Source organism: Patiria miniata, unplaced genomic scaffold, assembly GCF_015706575.1.
Source record: "Patiria miniata isolate m_02_andy unplaced genomic scaffold, ASM1570657v1 HiC_scaffold_1, whole genome shotgun sequence".
Taxonomy (NCBI): Eukaryota; Metazoa; Echinodermata; class Asteroidea; order Valvatida; family Asterinidae; genus Patiria; species Patiria miniata.
The window spans coordinates 7,964,599-7,983,799 of NW_024037047.1; the positions used below are offsets into that span (position 1 = coordinate 7,964,599).

Sequence of the window (19,201 nt, forward strand, 5' to 3'; positions counted from 1 at the left end):
CCTGTCGTTCTGGTCAAACTGTACAAAAAGCAAATCTAATGCGGCCAGTTTTTTGACGATTTTAACCCTAACTCCCTAGCATGATTTACTAGGAACCATACGCATCCTGGCAAATTCCAACACCATATGGGAAACTGCACACACGTATGTCTGAATTTGATTCTGGAGGTGTGCCTACCAATGTAAAAGACTGTCAGTTTAGGGGTACTGTACCCATCCTGACAGATTCCAACCAAACATGCCGTTGGGGTTTGATGGGTTGAGTTCTGTTAGGGTTAAACAACCTGCTTAAATGTGGCCGTCTCCGATGGCCATTTTATGACAGCCCAGATTTTAAAAAATCCATTTCTGGAAAATAAAAATAAGCAAAGGAACACATAATCTGTACAACTTTTATTAACAATCTGGTGATTTTGACAAAATGAATAAATAAAGTTAAATGTGAAGTTTTCAAATAGTGGTTTGCATGTATTTTTTTTTCTTGGCACAGCGTTTGTTCAAACAAGCATGTAAGTTTGCGGTAGTCAAATGTGGGTTTCCTTTGTATCACTTTATTGTGTGAGAGATGCATCTTGTGACCTTGACCAATATGAGTTGTGCTGAAAGTCATGTGACTATCTTTGACCAATGAAAAGAGTGCGCAGTGTCATGTGCTTTTCTCTCTGACCAATCAAAATAGGGAATGAATGTAGTATCCAAACGCCACTTCAGCGGTTGTGTACAAATTCTATGGAGAGTCAAGAAAATTTTCTATTAAAGTATTTCCTAACAAAATTGGAAATGTTTCTCAGTCTCAGATTCATGTCTTTTCAACATTTTTAAAATGACTGACCTTTTTAGTGAGATGATATTTAAAGAAAAAAGTGGCGTCAGGTTGCAACATTCTTTGCGAAAATAGTGCGCAGTGTCATGTGACTATCTCTGACCAATGAAACTAGTGCATAGTGTCACGTGACCATCTCTGACCACTGAAAATAGTGCATGGTGTCATGTGACTGTCTCTGACCAATGAAAATAGTGTGTGGTGTCATGCAACTATCTCTGACCAATGAAAATAGTGCACAGTGTCATGTGACCATCTCTGACCATTGAAAATAGTGCAGTGCCACGTGACTATCTCTGACCAATTAAAATAGTGCGCCGTATCATGTGACTATCTCTGGCCAATGAAGTTAGTTCCGAAGTCAACTTTGAACCAATCCCACAATTTCCCTGCTATGGCCAGCCCGGCTTTTCTATTCACCAAATTGGTTACTGGTCTTTTACGCAAGTTTGGCATCAACCTATTTTCACAATAACATTGGCAGCAGTTTTTATTGTTCAGAAATTTTACAGTCGTCACGGCTTAGCTTTTCTTTTCTCTACTCTGGCCTTTTTTCTCTCCTGTTTTGACAACGTTGCTTTCAGCGCTTCTGTCGGCTTCCGGAATGGGGTTTTCTGAAAACAAGGAGAACAGAAAGTATAAGAAGTTAAAACTCTCTCCAACCTAAGAATTTTAATATACGAATTACAAACCCCCAAAACAAGAAAATTGTCCTCGGGGGGCAAAATACAAAGAGTGTGGCAAATTTTTGTGTTCTTTTTTTGGGGGGGGGGGGGAATCTACTGTGGCCTCGTGGTTTAAGGGCACTGGATTCGTGGTCTGCGGGTAAAGCTGCAGGTTGTGGGTTCAAGTCCAGCCTGGGGTTCATGGTGCGTGTGCCCTTGAGCAAGGCACTTTGTCACTCATTGCTTCTCTCCACCCAGGAGTAAATGGGTACCTGTGAGGGCAGAGATGGTTATTGTGATTGAATTAGCTTCCTTGCGCCTAACAGGCTGCATCGAGCTGTATACTCCCCAGGGAGCTGAGATGGTATTTGGAGTGTTTCATGGGCCCAATAAGCAGGGTAATAATGATGTAGCGCCTTGAGCACCAGTCCTGGTGGATACGTGCGCTTTATAAATACCCATTATTATTTTAATTATTAGAATTATTAGAACTAACTGTGCCATATTTCATGCAAATTTTAGAAAATTTTTGCAAATTTTTATAAATTTAGTTTCCGTGCTTAGCGAATTGTTCAACTCAAATTAAACTTTCTCTGCTCTCAAATTAAAGTGTGGATACCTGGGATTTCTTGATCTTGGCCTTCAGTGCCTTCACGTCCACCTGGGTGTCCGTCGTGGGTTGTGTCGTGGGTTTTGTTGCAGAGGGCTCCTTGGGCGGGACAAAGGATTGGTTACGTTTCTCGTGGCGTTTGACCTCGGCTTCAACTTGCTTTGCCTAAGGAGAAAAAAAAATGTCAAAATGTCAACAAATTTTCTTAAAAATCCCAAGTGTGTTCAAAATGTTTTAAACACCTATGCAGGCCCAATGATACCCATGGAAAAGCTAAGGGTGCCATTTGTCTACTGAGGGTGTAACAAAATCCATGGACTGTATCACAACAGACAATTGTTCTACCACCGTATTTTCGTTTCGATCAAAAGTGAGCGTATTAGGGGGAAGAATTTGTATGATTAAAGGGAAGACATAGCATTTGCAAACATCAAAAAACAAAATGATCAAATTATCACGAAATATCTTACTACATTGCTAGGGTCTGACAGTCCAAAGCATCCTGTAAAATCGTGGCTCCTGGTGTGCTGACATTTGCATGAAAACTTGTATTTTTCCAACGCTAGTTGGCCGACCAGTGATGGAGAGAACTGACTTTTTTTCAAAAACTGCTCTTATTTTGTTGTATTTAGTTATTCCACATTTTCTTTGCAATTGATTACACACCTGTGAAGGGGTACAAGCCTGCTAGACTGATTCTCTGACCTACCCATTCCCCAACATCTATAATTGCTCCGTTTCATCTTAAGTGGGGTCAATGGCGTATTTTTGTTTCATCCAGTAGTTCAGTCGTTGACGCAAGTGGGTTTGTAATGCTATGCACACCCCAGCGTACATTACCTACCTTGTGAGAACTGTGTAGTCCAAAAGCAGCAAAGGTGAAACTATTGTTAGGTTTTGAGATTGATTCAGGCAGTGTGACCAGGGTACAAAAGTGATGTACTTTGTGGAGTACACTGCGAAAAATTGCCTCTATAGCCCTAACTCCCTAGGCCTTTTTGCTAGGATGTAACCTCAATCCTGCAAATTCCTCCAATTGGCGCCTCATGGCAAAATAGCATATAGCCTCAATCCTGCAAATTCCTCCATTGTTTCTTGAATCTGGTCTGTGGAGGGGTGACCACTGCCTGAATCCTGCAAAATCCTGCCGCAGTGACTGTCAATATGTTGAGGCTTGGGCAGTGACATCCTGGAGCGGTACGGAGGATTTCAAGCATAATCCAGGCCTATATTTATGCATGGCTGAGCAAAACATCACAAGGTCCGGCCCAAGACCTTGACAAAGTGCATCCTGCGAAATCAGTAACGCAATTTTGCCATGTATGTAACCTCAATCCTCCAAATTCCTCCACTTTGGCAAAGAGGATTTGGAAGGATTCAGGGCGGTTTAGGGTTAATAGTGCATCAGGTGTAAAAGTCTGTGGGACCTTGTTGTATTGAAACATCAACACCAGTGCGTAAACGTCCGCTTTTGAGACAATGAGAGCCAAGTCCCATTGAACAATGCCACAGTTGTATCCTGCTGCATTCAGTGACCACAGAGTCTGAGGCAGTGTGGCCTTGGGATTTTTGACCTTATGGATCTTGCTACACTGGGCAGGCTTGTCATTTTGACGAGTGTTGCATGTTGCTGCGTTCGGCAGGTTTTCTAGCCAAAATACCCTAGGGGGTTTAGGCTTAATGTCCAATGTGCATGGACAAAAGTCTGACGTGTGAATTAGCATATGACACGCGGCCAGAACAGCACACATGCTTTTTTGGTACTTGGTACTTGGTTGGTTCTTCTCCTAAGGACTTCCACAAGGGAGTATAACTAGGAGGCCAGAAACACCGGGGCAAACCCCTTCTCTTAGCGATAAGTGTTACTGGGTTCTTTTACGTGCGTTAGGCCTTATACAACACACGGGACCTCCGGCTTTACGTCCCATCCGAAGGACGAAGCAACAATGGTTAAGTGCCTTGCTTAAGGGCACAAGTGTCCAGGCCCGGGCTCGAACCCACACCACTGTTGCCTCTGAAACACCAGAGCATGAGTCCGGTGCTCTTAACCGCTAGGCCATGACACTCTTTTTGACATGAGCGCAGTGGGAAGGGCCTATCAGAACGGCCCATTGTTCCTACTTGACACAAGTTTTCAAGGACTGTACCTTCTTCTGTTCCCTGGCCCTGGCCTTGCGCTGACTCTCCTTCAGGAAGTACTGTCCCGTGGCTAGCTCCTGGTCCACCCTGCTCTCGGGCTGGGCCGGCGGGAACGGCGTGTACTCCTTCGCCTTCTTGCGGACCTTGTGCGGCTGCTTGCGCCGTGATAAATTCTTGGACTTGAATTGCGGCAGGAAGCGGTCCCAAGACTCGTGCTTGAGTTTCTCATCCTTCATCAGCTCTCTCTTGATCATCAGTGTCTACGTGATAAAAAGTCAGATCCGTTGGTTACAAAGAATCAGTTTTCACAAAGCAATATTAAATAACAAGAACACTCAACTCCTCATTCTCTAATGAAGAACATTTTTTGAAAAATCATCTCAGGGCAGACTTTTTGAATGCATGTGTCTGCTTGTAGAACAACAGCCAATTTCACGAAACAGGGCGTAATTTACGCCATGCATAAACTTACACAACAAATTTATTACGCAGCTTTGCAATAAACTTACGATCAATTTCCTTTTTGCCTTTTTGGTTTTTACGATAATGCAAATTTTCATATTCATGAGCAAAAGAGTGATGTCATTTCAGGCAGAAACCTCAATGTTACAGCTATTTTAGCACCAAAATTTGCCAGAATTTTGGATATTATGCTGTCATAAATGTTCTTTTCTGTGGTGACTCGTCGTGTCAGTGCATGGCAGTAAGCCAATGAGCAAACTTTTATCACAAATATAATTTTGGGTTCACAATTTGAACAGAAAACCCCTAAACTGAACAGTGTCTTCCTGAAATGACATCACAGCAACAGCACCCTCAGTTGTCCAGAAAAGCATGGACAACTCTAAATGTTTAAAGAAGTGCACTTTTCAATAAAATCTACCAAAAACGGATGACAAACAGTTTTCCTATATTTAAGAAAAGTAGAGTTGCACAAAATGTGTTCCTCAGAAAAAAATTACTTTATGGACCCTTTAAACCCCCCTCCCCCCTCTCCAACTCAGGTCCCCCACCCCCCACCCGTAAAAATCAATCACTATTTCACTGTACCTTGATGTTGTATATGGGATGCACGTTGTGCATGGTGTCTACCACTATCTTGTGTACGTCCCGGAGCCCCTTGTACGGCCCCACCGCCGACACCGTGTTCCCCTGCACCATGATGTAGCACTTGGTCAGCAGCTCGATGGCCTTCAGCGTGGAGCCGTTTGGACCAATCAGGCGCTGCCGTCGCTTGACGAAGCGGTCCTGGTTGCGCACCATGCGCCCGACCTTGATGACCTCTGCCGAGATTCCGTCTTCTAAGACGCGGATTGCCTGACGGAAAAATATCGGCCAATAAAATAAAAATGTAATTTGCAGTTGAAGTTTTATGTATTAAACTGTTACTATGGGATTTTAGATTATGTCTGTATTAAGGTAAAGATACAACATTTCGTTGCGTCAGTGCAACAAGGCCGTAACTCGATTCTGCAACAAAGTCGTATTTTGCGCGAATACACTCTGTGCAACAAGGTCGTATCTCGTGTATCGTGACGTCCATTGACTTTGTGTGTACATCTGGGTTATTTTAAGCGAGATACGACCTTTTGACATTGAAAACTCGCGTTTCACGTACATGACGTCACACGCCAATTTAGGAGATTGCACGGACACGATGATTTGCTTTTGCTGTCATTTCTAGAAATGGCTGGATTTGGGGGTGAGTATTTTATAGGAATTGTTGTTACACTGACCTGTTTAAAGTTTTGTGTTCATAAATGCTGGGAAAACTAAGAAAAACAAGTGCTGTTCTTGTAGTCTGGTTCCCTGACCCTACTTTGGCCAAAACGGAGCAGTTTATAGATTGACAGGTCAGGGAACCAGACTAGAAGGCTTGCACCCATTCACGGATGTGTAACCGATTGCAAACAAAATGTGGGCTAACTAAATTTGGTAAATTGGGGGCAGTATTAACAAAAAAGTCAGTTTTTTCCAACGCTGGTCGGCCAACCAGCATTGGAAATTGATACAAAAAATCCACTTATCTTGGAAATGACAGCACACCAGGTGCCATGATTTCACAGGATGCTTGAGACTATTATTCACTACCAGTCCAGTAAGGCATTTCATAATAATTTGGTACCCTTGCTTCTTTATGTTTGCGGATGTTGTATACTGCCTTTAACGCAGCCAGTCTCTCCCTGACAGTAGGAGGATTAATACCCAAGGTGTTTTTTTTGTTGGGGGGGGGGGGGTTCTTTCACCTGTTCGTAGGGCACACTGCGAGCCAGGAGTTTAATCATGTCCCGAGCCTTGATCAGAATGAACGGGTCCCAGGTCTTGCGCGTCGTCACCACCGTCATACTGCCCTCAATGACATCCAGCGAGGCTTTCAGATGCTGAAAGAGAATGATGATAATAATAATGCGGTGCTTATACAACACTTTACACAAGGGCAAGTCCATGAAATTCGGACGTACATGTCAGACACTTTAATGAGCTGCTGTTGGAAAAGTGAATGTGATGACATCGCTAATAAAGTGACATCTAATGAGTAGAAAACAATTATAGACCAAACTAAGGTACCACCACCACCTTAACCCAACCCTCCAGGATATTTTGGCTAGAAACCCTGCCAAACCAGCACCGTGTGCAACATTTGTCTAAGTGACAAGCCTGCCCAGTGTAGCAAACAGTGTTGTGGTCGAGACATCCATGTCCGAGACCAAGACCGAGACGGAAACATCAATGATGTCGCCACCACAAAAGACAATTTGGTGGGCCCCGACACAAAAACCTTTTTCACTTCTGTATTTTAATCTTGACAAATTACTACCCCCTCCCAAAGACTTCAAAGACTTTCGTAACGTCAGTAACCGATTTTGTGCGTCTTGTTTATCATACATAACACATTTTTCTGGATGTCATCTTTGGTGCTTAGGTAGGTCTAGGTCTACTCTATCTACCATGGGGATAACAGTTATTAAACCTTTTCAGTAAGGTAATTACAGCCCAAGCAAACTCAAAAGTACATCAAAAATGTAACGTGAGTAACCGTGGAATTGCCCATAATGTCCATTTCTTAACTACCCCTCCCCAAGACTTCATAATGTCCATTTCTTACACCTTCATATTTGCTCAAGATCCATGCATTCTTTTGTTTCTTTTTCTGTGAACAGCTAAATTTGTGGCTGGATATGCAAGAGCACAGAAGTCCTGCCAAAAAAATATATATACACTGTATATTGACACTCACATGTTCCTTGAGAGTTTTCTCTACCAGTGGCCAACACTCCCGCAGATATTTCTCCCTGTACTTTGGGAACAGCGTGGCGAAGGAGCTCTCCTCCAGCACACCGTGCGGGTTGTCTTCTGATGTGAACTTTGGCTCTTCCCATCCCGGTGGGATCTCCAGCAACTGATCCTGCTGGCTTGTGGTTTTCCCTGGGGGAAACAAATGACGCTCATTTCAAAGTTACAAAATCCTAATCTGTGATCACTTTTTTATTTTCAGACATCTATATTTCGTGTAATTTTCAGGTTTGTTTGCACACGTTTGCGTATCAAAATTCCAACACAAAATTACACGAAAAGTACAATGTAGATGTCTGAAAAAGGGGGGACTACTTTTCTATTGCTATAGTATAGTATAAAGAGGGTGAGTGTGCTTCTAAAGCGTAAATAAACTACAAATAAAGTCTAAATGTAAATATCCAAATTAGACAAAGTTCTACATTTTCGGGTACATGTTCCAAGTGTGGCCTTTATTTACGGAGGTAGTCCAGTAAATTGGCCACATTTATGGGGCTACCACCAACCGTAAACTGCGTAGGAAAATCATAATCTCTACTCCAAGACACTGTTCAAAAATTACAAAATGGTGTCATTATATTGAGAGAAGTCTACTTTAAGTTGAAAAGGTCATTTTTGAGTAATAAGCAACGGAGTAATTGCAGAATACCCCGCCACTCGGAAATACACCCCTAAAATCTCTGGCTACAAGGTTGGAATCACTGGAAAATAAACAATTCAAGTCCATGCCAGCTACGCGGATACTGAGTGGGGGTCCATTATTTGAGAACGAAGCAACACAAAAGGATTGGGATTTGCTGAAAAAATTCTCTAAGTCCAAACCAACCACCCTGTTGGCGGCTACGCGGATACAGAGTGGGAGTGCAATGGAGCATGACGCGTGGTACATGCAAGTCAGTAGCGCTGAGAAGGTTTATTGAGGGTAATCAACCGTGACTCCGTATCCGGCTACGAGGTGGATAGATTGAGTGGCGGGGTATTCTGCAATTGTGCCTTAAAAAACACCCTTGACTCTAATTTCATCGAAACTAAACAGGGGCCCAACACTACCGCTTAGGAGCGTACTGCTCCACCCCTTGGGAGCGAGGTTAAAAAAAAAGTAGCCATTGAAATAAACTAAATATTCATGAGAAATAAATATTCATAATGACGTATTGCACTATCATTGGCCGGCTCATGCGACGTCATAGTTGTCGATGTCATACGTCATGCGTACCGCTGTCTGTCAGCCACTTCAATCAGTTTTGACCGGCTGCTTCAACTTAGTTCTGCACAACGTGTGCATCCAAAATGGGCTCTAAAAACACATTTTGCCTATTTTTTTTTTCGCATTAACACAGCTTCCTGGATTCCTCTTGGGTGAAATCACAAGGTGAGGTGAAAATTGATGTGTTTAGCGGCAGGTAAAGTCGTGGCCCAGTATGGAATTTTTCCCCCAGTGTCATTTAGAGTTGTATTGGTATTGGTATTTATTTTTCGATGAATTTGTGGACTTTTTCGGTGTTTTTTACTACATTTTTCAAAAATAAAAAATAATAAAAAAATTCAGGCGGCCTCCAGAAAGGAAGCGGGCGGGGACGAGAAACTTTTTTTTTTTTTTTACTTCGCCTTAGGGACTTTGCATGCTGCATGCAATGAATCATGTAAAAAAAAAACGAAGTCGCTATCGTTACAGCAGCCATTGTTTAGTGCCCTCTACGATACTTTTTTGATACGCACGCAGGTATATAATTATTTGTTTCCCCACGTTTAAGCAAGCTGTGCGATAGCTCAGTCGATAGAGGGTAGGATTTTGCACCGCGAGGTTGTGGGTTCGAATCTCAGTTTTGCACTCGAATTTTTTTTCCTTTGCTAACCTGAGGCTTTGCTTGGAGGATTTTTTTTAAAAGGGAAATGAAGTCCGAATTCCATAACGTTCAAATTCACTTTTTTCCTTATAATTTTATATTTTCTTCTCATGTTTTTATAACAGTTGCAGTACTACCGTAACGATAGAAAATGGGAAATGCGTTACGGCTGCCGTAACGATAGCCACTGCGAAAAAAAATGCTTCCGTGTCGAAAGCACATGCATTATATTATAATATAAGGCATCAATAACTAACAATAGCGATACTAATATTGCTAAATTTTGTTACGACATACAAACGTGGCTTCATGGTAATATGTCTACGTCAATAAAAGCGAGCAATTTCACTTGGGTTCATTAGAAATATTGAGGAGAAACAACGTGTCTCACCTGATAACTTATCAGCCATGGAGGTCGCCATTTTGAATAGCGCCCTCTTTCATCTGCTTTCTGCACCGCGTGCAAGGGGCGGGGACCAGTGGGGGGGGGGGGGGCGGTTTCCAACACCCCACAATAACCCCACCAAAAAACAAAACAAAAAGCACAATTTTGATATGGGGAGAATAAATTAAGTACTGAGAAAATGTAATTTCTTCTCATTGTCTTCTCTCTAAAGTTGGTGTGATGTTTCCCCCGGGATGCTTTGCCGACTATATGATACAGATACAGAAGTCCTCATTAAGAAAATGAATAAGACGTAAGGCAGAAACGCCATTATCAATCACAAAAAGCGGCAAGAAACACATTTTCTCTAAAATAACCACAGCATTTTAATATTTCTGTTCTATATCAAAATATTTGTGTTACCTGGAAGCACCTAAAGAGTTATATTTACAATGTCACTTTTTTCTTCTTCTACAAAACACCTCAGATTTTATTACTCTTTCTAGTACTCGAGTGTACTGTTAAAAACAAATTATGATGGAAAACAAATCAATGACAGAAAGATCTGCATACATTTAACTGTCTGTCACTAAGAAAAGTATAAACTTAAAACTATATTATCGGATTGTTTAGTCACAAATTGTCCAACATAGTTATTTTGCTTTGGGAGTGCATGTTTTCATTTCATTGTTACAGTTTGAATACTACTTTGCAAAATATACCTTTAAAAAAAACTGGGTTTTTAGTTTTCGTTTTTTTAAGTTTCTTTGTATGATTTTTCACAGACAACATTTACATTCTTAAGCAATGTATAAACACCACACGATGTTCTACAGTAAGGCAAAGTATTACAATGTTAAATTCATTTTTTTCTTCTCCAAAGGCAATCAATCAAGACTAAATTACCTGAAGTTGCTTTTTTAAGTCATGGCGCATAAGCAAAGGGTTGAATAATTGACCAATCGTCGTGGGCGAGTTAGCCACGCCCCTTAGCCATTACATTAACAAACCAGATATGGGGCCTAATGAATCAGTATGATTAAATGAAGCTGCTGCGTAGAATGGTTCAACTTGGCGGCCATCTTGAAAAAAAAAAAACCTGCCATTTTAAACCAGTCTGCTTCGTTCAAACTGTTTTTAAATGCATGCCTTCCCCGTTCTGGCAATCAGACCCCTTCTCCAAAAAAAGAATACACAACATAAAATTACTCTGTTAGTATTTCAAATTTAAAAGAAAAAGAAATAAACCCAGCCCATTTTAAAATTTGATCTGAATCTGAAAATTTTTAGTACTCTACTCACCAAATCCACAGCAAACCTTCAAACCATTTTTAATGGCAAGTACATTATGAGCGAAGTACGTGAGGTAAAATATATTTGTTATTTTCTAAATTAACACAAATTAATTGGCCCAAAATACCAAACTGTAAAATGAACTGTCTATATACACATTAACAAAAGTAGCAAAGTAAAATATAATATTCTACAAAATATTGTCTGCACTTAGTACTTGTAAATGAATTTTTTTTTTCAAATAATATACAACGGAAGTGCACTTTCATGCAATTAGTGCTGTACTGTTGGAAATAATTTTGAAAATTTCACTGGAATTAATGAAAATATGTTTTCCATTTTAAAAAATACCAATGTGACAAAACTTAGAATAATAAAAAAAAAACTGTGACAACAAAATTGAAAATGAAGTTTGGTGGCAAAAGTTTGCTTCGCTTGGAGCATGTGCAAAGTTTATGAAGAAAGCAGTATAATCATTTAAATATTCGCATATTATGAATAAATCAGTGACTTAACATTTTGCATTTGACCAATCGGCATCGATGAATTATACTTTTATTTTTTGTACAAATGATAGAGGTAAAATGATTGGTTAAGCAAATGAATTTACATAAAGTGCACGCATGCATACTGTTCTGTCAACCTGGTTCTTCAACAAACATTTTAAACAATTTCAACAGAACTGGGAAAACAGCTCAACTTCCAAAATCTTCCCGAGAATTGAGAACATTTTTTTGTCTGGCAGTGAATAACAAAACAAAAGTCTGTGTTAACAGCCAACAGACTACTAAAACATTTGCAACTTCTAAAAAAAGGTAAAATTAACAAGTGATGTCAAATATTCCGTCAAATCATATGAAAAAAAGAACTAAAAATATCGCAATTTACACTTAAAAAATAGTCTTTCAAACTTTAGTAAAATTTCCTAGACAAACTGCGACACCAACTCTATGTAAAAACTAATCGCTACAGATTTCAGTAGTAGTAACAATATTAATGTTAATGCAACAGATTTCGAATCTAAACAAATCAAGCGATCGAAAAATTCAAAATACAGCTTAAAGATTTTAAAAACTAGAAAATACAATCGGTAAACAAATCTATACATTTCTTATTTGCAATTTTTTTTGTATGCATACAGGTAATAACAACGAATTAAAATGCAAATGTGAATACAAAATACAAACGAATCTAAAAGAAGTGGTGTCATTGTCAATGCCCTCAAATTATGGATTTCAAAAAAAAAAAAAATCCCCAAACTCTCTTTTTAGTATTTGTTTGCAAGAACGCCGTCTGCTTACATAACAATGGTACATTCTTTGTCAAACAATATTTAGACATCGGGGCCCAATATCACGGTTCTGCTTACCAATAGCAAAAAAAATCCCTGCTTACTGTAGTAAAGAATTCTGTGCTTATGGTTAACATATTTTGCTGGTTTGCGAGGCATGTTGGCTTGTACGCATGCGTACATCCCGTAGCTAAGGATTTTGTGCTTCCAGGCTTAGCACAGTAGTTTTCTGCTAGCGCTTTAAGCAAAAAGGGAGATACATGTAGTAAGCGCAGAATTCTGTGGTTAGCAGAGCCAAGAAAATCGGGCCCAGGCCCCATGCAAAGTTCAAGTTGGGTGTGGATTCAGTTTGGATACAAAATGGTGATTCGATCAAGACCTATTTGATTCAACTCCAAAGGTTTTATCCCATTGACAAAGTAATTTAGGAATTCCTCAAACTTTCTGCTTGTGGAGTGAGACGTTCACAGACGGGAACGGTGCGTCTCCTTAACACAAGCTTTGACAGTTGAGATTTTGTATGAGATCCGAGTTGCCTTGACGACGAACTGGTGGTGTTGGCATGGTAACCGTGGCATCAACAACATCATCTCGCTGCCAGTTGTTGAGTCTCAGTGGTCATCCGCATGCTTCGAGCTAGCCATGCACAAAAACAATAAGAGTTAAGACCCAAGATGTTAATGTAAGAACTATGGGATCCGTGCACAATTAAGAAAGCAAGAGTTGGGGGAGACCACTGGGAGAGACATTCAAACACATTGCCGACGCTGCCCGAGGCTCAGGCGAAGACATTATGGCTTTGTGCACATTCACAATAAAACTAGTTGTACGTACTTATGAAAATCTAGGTTGTAGGCTTGTGACCTATGACCCCACACTGACCTGTCATGACCTTGCTCTGCTCTTTGACCTCCTGGACTAGGGCCTGCTTCATGGTGATTTCCAGTAAATCCAATCTGTTTACATTTGCCTTTAAATACTCAATGTATATTATGGAATCCCAACCGCTCGGAAAGCTTGGTTATAGGCTCGTGACCTATGACCCCATCTGACCTGCCACGACCTTGCTCCGCTCTTTGACCTCCTGGACTAGGGCCTGCTTCATGGCGATTCCCAGTAAATCCAATCTGTCTACATTTGCCTTACTCAATGTACATATGGAACCCCAACCCCTCAATAAATCCAGGTTTCAGACTCTTGACCTATGACCCCAAACTGACCTGCCATGACCTTGCTCTGCTCTTTGACCTCCTGGGCTAAGGCTCGTCTCATGGTCAGCACTTCCTGCCGAGCTTGTTTCTCCTCTTCCACTTTCTGCCTCAATTGCTCTGCTTCTGGGAAGCCCCCCGCCTGGTCCCACGTGGATAGGCTGAAGACACAATAAAAAAAGAGAAAAGTAAATCACCTAACCGCGTTCAACTCGAACTCGTACTTGGGTATATTCCTACTCGTACTCATTCAAAATGTACTAGTACTTGTACTCATGGCAAAGTACTTGTACTTGTACTCCTAAACCTTCACAAAGTACTCGTACTCATGGCACAGTACTTGTTCTTATACTCATGGCAACGTACTCGTCCTTGTACCGGTACTCATGGCAAAGTACTCGTACTCATGGCAAAGTACTCGTACTCATGGCAAAGTACTCGCACTCATGGCAAAGTACTTGTTCTCATACTCATGGCAAAGTACTCGTACTCATGGCAAAGTACTCGTACTCATGGCAAAGTACTTGTACTCATGGCAAAGTACTCGTACTCATGGCAAAGTACTCGCACTCATGGCAAAGTACTTGTTCTCATACTCATGGCAAAGTACTCGTACTCATGGCAAAGTACTCGTACTCATGGCAAAGTACTTGTACTCGTACTCATGGCAAGGTACTCGTACTCATGGCAAAGTACTTGTACTCGTACTCATGGCAAGGTACTCGTACTCATGGCAAAGTACTTGTTCTCATACTCATGGCAAAGTACGTGTACTCACACTCATGGTAAGCACTCGTACTCATACTCATGGCAAGATACCCGGTACTCGTCCTTGTACTCATGGCAAAGTACTCATGCTCATGGCAAAGTACTTGTTCTCATACTCATGGCACAGTACGTGTACTCGTACTCATGGTTAAGTACTCGTACTCATGGCAAGATACTCGTCCTTGTACTCATGGCAAAGTACTCGTAGGTCCACAATAGGTCAACGCATGTACACAAGTTTATACAGTGTATGATAAAAATCAACACCAAAAGTGTAAACCATTTGAGGAAAAGTCTCCATAAAAAAACACCATAAACAAAGAAAGAAACTAGGCCGAGAGGTGAACTAACAAGAACAATTTGTGTAAATAAAAATATCGGCAGGAAATTTCTTCAGTCAAACAGGAAAGATCAGGGTTCCCAGAACCTTATAAAAACAAAATTCCCTGACCTTTCCTTGCTAAATTCCAAAAATTCCCTGAGAAATATTTCCATTTTCACGAGGTTGCTGGAACGTCAAGAGGCAGTTGCAGCAAATTATTCACACTGCATAAACACTGAAAAGCCACCATAGCCAGCTTGTCAACACCCCGGTGAAATGAACATGGACTTTTCATGAATGTTCATGAACTGTTCGTGATCATTCATTGCTTAAAGTACATGAACGACCATCAAAGTTATTCAAAATATTCATGAACAGTTCATGAATGTTCTTGAACAACAAATGAGACAATCGATGTTCAAGAATTATCATGGACAACGATGTTTCATGAACATTTCATGAAACTAGTTCATCCAAATTTGTCAATTGAAATGATGGACATATTTCATGAACAATTCATGAATAAAGGAAACAAAGTTCATGAACAATCCATGAAGACAACAGATTTCGTGAACAATTCATGAGTAAAGGACACAGGTCATGAACAATCCATGAAGAAAGGACGTATTGCGTGAACAATTCATGAGTAAAGGAAACAGGTCATGAACATTTCATGAATGAAGGGCACATTTCATGAATAATCCTCCATAAGTTCATCAAAAGCAGTGTTCTTCAAAAGAATTTTCATGCAATGTTGATGAGTGAGCAAAATGAACCGTAAATCCCAAAAAACAAATTAAAAAAAAATTTAAAAAGGAGGGGGGGGTGTTAAAATTTTGTACCATTACCTTCAACACAAAGCAATAAATAATAACAAAATAAACAAATGTTGAAGTACAATTGGGCAATTCCACGATTACTCACATTACATTTTTGATGTACATGTACTTTTGAGTTTCTTTGGGCTGTAATTACCTTACTGGAAAGGTTTAATGACTGTTTTCCCCATGGTAGATAGAGCATTTAGACCTACCTAAGCACCAAAGATGACATCCAGAAAAATGTGTTATGTATGATAAACAAGACGCACAAAATCGGTTACTCATGTTACAAAAATGTTGGAAGGAAAAAAGGGGGGGGGGGACTCCAGAAGTCCTTCCAGTTCCTTTTTTTTTCAAAAAGGCAGGACGCTAAACATGTTTTTATTTTTTTATTCGGCCTTAGGTCATGTAGGTAATTCCCATTTTTTTGTGTGAAAGGTAAAAATTGGTGGTTTTGGGTTTTCTCCCCCCCCCCCCCTCATTTTTCGCACAAAACAAATTACGGTAGGGGTTGTCAGAATAGGGTAGGTAGGGAAACCGGAAGCAGAACTATTTTTTTTTTTGGCCTTAGATCCCTATTCCTTTTATTTAAATTTCATCTGAAATGCCTAATTTCATTAAACAGGTGTGAGCGCCTGCGGACTATTAGTCCACCATATTCTAAGGAGTCTTGATCGGCAAAGGAAGTGGCACTTTGTGTTACACATTTTTAGACAAATACACAAGGGACTATCCGCCTAAAAAAAATCCAAATTTTGTCGTAATATGAATTCCCCATAAAGTGAACGTGCAAAGGCTGCATGCCAAGTTTGAGGCCGAATGATTTTCTTTAAAAAAAAACCCACCAAAGTCAGTAACTTTTTGCTGTCAAGGCAGCATGGGAAGTATAAGTATGGCCCCTAGCATGGAGTCTACTCTACTGTGTGGCCATATTAACATGAATAGGAAAGAATGTAGTAGTATCCAGACACCACATTAGCGGCTGTGTACAAAGTCTATGAAGAATCAAGAACATTATATGAAGTATTTCCTAACAAAAGTGGAAATGTTTCTCAGTCCCAGATTCATGCCTTTTCAATTTCAACGTTTGTGCAATGAGTATGACTGACCAGCTTTAGTGAGATGACGTGAACTATGGTGTTGAAGAAAAAAGTGGCGTCAGGTTGCAACATTCTTTCCAAAAGAGATTGCTTCGGGCTGCACACGTCATTTTGACAAAAATTGGTCATTTGCAAAAGTCATTTTTTTAAATGGAACAGGTAAAAAAAAAAGGGGGAGGTGTCCTAAAATAAACTCCACCATTATTTATATCTGATGAAACATGCAGCACAATGTATCCTGGAGTCACCATTATTGACGCAGATAACGCTTGCAACGCACGGCACGTTGTCCAACGCAAATTGAATGCGAGTGCGTCAAAACATATCCTCGTCATTTTTTTAGGCATTTAGGGGGTCCGACGATACATCATAGTCATGATAGTAGGCCCTACTCATAGTTTTCATACTAGGCCTACTAGTTCAAACGTGCTGCCCGATTAAATAAAATTTGGTTGAAATCAGTTAAAATATATCACCTATCGACAATTTTCATGGCAGTCACGATTCGTTTGGGTCACTGTAACCACTTTTGGCTGTGTCAATTTTAACATTTAAGGCACCGCGCGCACGCAACATGTGCAAACATGGCGGCAAAGACGAAAGGCAACTCTGTCACACTCACAGTCACAGTGCTACAATGCTTGTGCTACTTTTGCAAATGGTCATGACGTGCGCGCACATTGACAACTTTCCTTAACACTGCTCAATCCTTATCAAGGTACAGTAAAGATTATAATGCTAAAACATCCACCATTTCATCAAACAATATTCACATATTGTACTTGAATGTCATAAGAAGTTACAAACGCTTCAAAGTCATAAAAAGAGCGACAGAAACTACGCCTTACTTTGCTTTCACTCAGTTCAGCAACCATCACGATACGTTTGTGTGCTAAATTAAAACGTGTAGTTCATGACAAACTTCGTCAGGCTCTGTGCATTAATAATACCTGGAGACTTTTTTGACATCACCTACACGTAGTAATGAATATTAGAAGGATTGCGCCATTATGATTTTGTGGGGGTTTTAAAGATTAAAATCGCAATTAAAGTGAAAATAATTATGATTTTGTTCTATAAAAAAGTAGTTTCATCTATTTAAATTTGCTTTTATTTATGAAATAGGCCTACATGTACTATTTCTTTATTCCAGGCTTAAAAAAACTTAGCAACATTACTGTTCAGAATTGACTTACCATGCAACTCACCCATTTAAAAAATCATTTTCAGTCTTCCAAATAGAAAGCGCGATGTATAAAGTTATCTGCGCGGGAACTTGACAGAATGACCGTTTTAGCCGATTTTCGGCTAAATTTGACAGATTTTTTTGTTAAAAAGTTTGACAGAAAATTTGATAGAATGGATTTTTTGGGCAGATTTCTGGCAGAATTCTGAAAAAGGGTTATTTTTAAAGTGTTTACACTCTATTTCCAGTAATTCTGGGGAAATTTGGCAGATTTTTGATAAATCTGACAGGTTTTTGAGGTGTATTTAGCAGAATTTTGCCATGACCTTACGGTCACCTTGGAAGTTGATACCCCATGTCACAAGGCGCAGCAATGTACGATGTTGGCCACAGGCAACCAGGCACTTTCTTTCGTTTTTATGCAAAGTTTTACTGTTGTTACGCGCCAAAATTAAAGAAATATTTACTTAAAAATTAAATGTTTTTGTATGAAGCATGCAAGCATTAATAACTATGTTAGGCTAGAAACTTATTTGGGGGAAAATTTCATGGTGAATTTTCCCTTGTCTAGCCGGTCGAGTGAAATCCCAGTCAACTGGTCAATTTCCTGGGATCCACCTACCTCAACTGGGATCCCACTGCGGATCCTGGGATCCCACCGCGGATCCCACCTGGAATTGGGATCCCACCGGGATCCCACTTCCATCCCGCTTTCATCCCACCGGGATGATGATATCCCAGTGGGATAGACCTATCCCGCCGGTTAAAGAATCCAAAGACTGTGAGTGTGATACAGTCCATGAATTTTGCTGAACATTCTTGATTGGTGAACATCTGATGAACATTCATGGGCATTAAATTTTTCAAAAACCTTAAATTTTTGGTCATGAATGTTCATCAAATGTTCACCAATCAAGATTTCAGTTCAGTTCAGTTCAGTTCAGTTCAGCAAAGTTCATGAACTGCACAAGAGGTTCATGAACATTCATGAATGTTCATCAAGGTAGCTGAAAGACTGTTCATGAACAAAGTTCATGAACTTCTATGATGAACCATTGAAGGACAACTGATGAACGTTCATGATCAGAACATGAACGTTCATCAAAGTCCATGAGTTCATGAACTTCGTTTCGCCGGGGCCGGGACACATCTTGGACACATGGCTAAAGACGCACATACGCCAAACTGGCAAAAACCTTTCCTTCTGGGTCACTGTCAAATCCCCTGAGTTGTCCCTGATTTTAAGTGTTTTCCCCAAATTCCCTGAATTTTTCCTGACTGGAAAAATGGAAACTCATTTTCAAGGTTTTGCCTGATTTCCAGAGTGGCTGGGAACCCTGAAGATTAAGGTTCTGTTTCAGATTACAAATCTGAAATTTGAACCAACGTGATGAAATGTCAATATGAAAATGAAATTGACGCATCACAAAATGCATATAAATTTGCACA

At 40.2% G+C, this 19,201-nt stretch overlaps 2 protein-coding genes across 6 annotated transcripts in view; both read right to left on the reverse strand.

The window, feature by feature from the left end:
* Positions 1 to 1,327: 1,327 nt before the first annotated feature.
* Positions 1,328 to 9,814, reverse strand: LOC119721564 (KRR1 small subunit processome component homolog). Its single transcript, XM_038191646.1, has 7 exons — positions 9,770 to 9,814; positions 7,476 to 7,663; positions 6,484 to 6,618; positions 5,288 to 5,554; positions 4,246 to 4,497; positions 2,108 to 2,263; positions 1,328 to 1,437 (listed from the first exon to the last, which is right to left on the reverse strand). The coding sequence occupies exons 1-7, from the start codon at positions 9,798 to 9,800 to the stop codon at positions 1,339 to 1,341; spliced, it is 1,128 nt and encodes a 375-aa protein (XP_038047574.1). The 5' UTR covers positions 9,801 to 9,814; the 3' UTR covers positions 1,328 to 1,338.
* Positions 9,815 to 10,124: 310 nt separating this feature from the next.
* LOC119721637 overlaps positions 10,125 to 19,201 on the reverse strand; it is a 108,549-nt gene continuing 99,472 nt past the window's right edge. For all 5 annotated transcript variants that reach the window (XM_038191690.1, XM_038191688.1, XM_038191687.1 and 2 more), the window contains 2 exons: positions 13,568 to 13,716; positions 10,125 to 12,983 (listed from right to left, as the gene is read on the reverse strand). In XM_038191690.1, coding sequence (XP_038047618.1) covers positions 12,934 to 12,983; positions 13,568 to 13,716 — 199 coding nt within the window. In that variant the 3' untranslated portion in view covers positions 10,125 to 12,933. The remainder of the gene's footprint in view (positions 12,984 to 13,567; positions 13,717 to 19,201) is intronic.

Excerpts from the sequence above, each read along its gene's own strand:
- LOC119721564 (XM_038191646.1), bottom strand. The coding sequence starts at position 9,800 with ATGGCGACCTCCATGGCTGATAAGTTATCAG. Across the intron at positions 7,664-9,769 it reads CATGGCTGATAAGTTATCAG|GGAAAACCACAAGCCAGCAG; the intron begins GTGAGACACGTT and ends TGTTTCCCCCAG. Across the intron at positions 6,619-7,475 it reads AGAAAACTCTCAAGGAACAT|CATCTGAAAGCCTCGCTGGA; the intron begins GTGAGTGTCAAT and ends ATTCTCTTTCAG.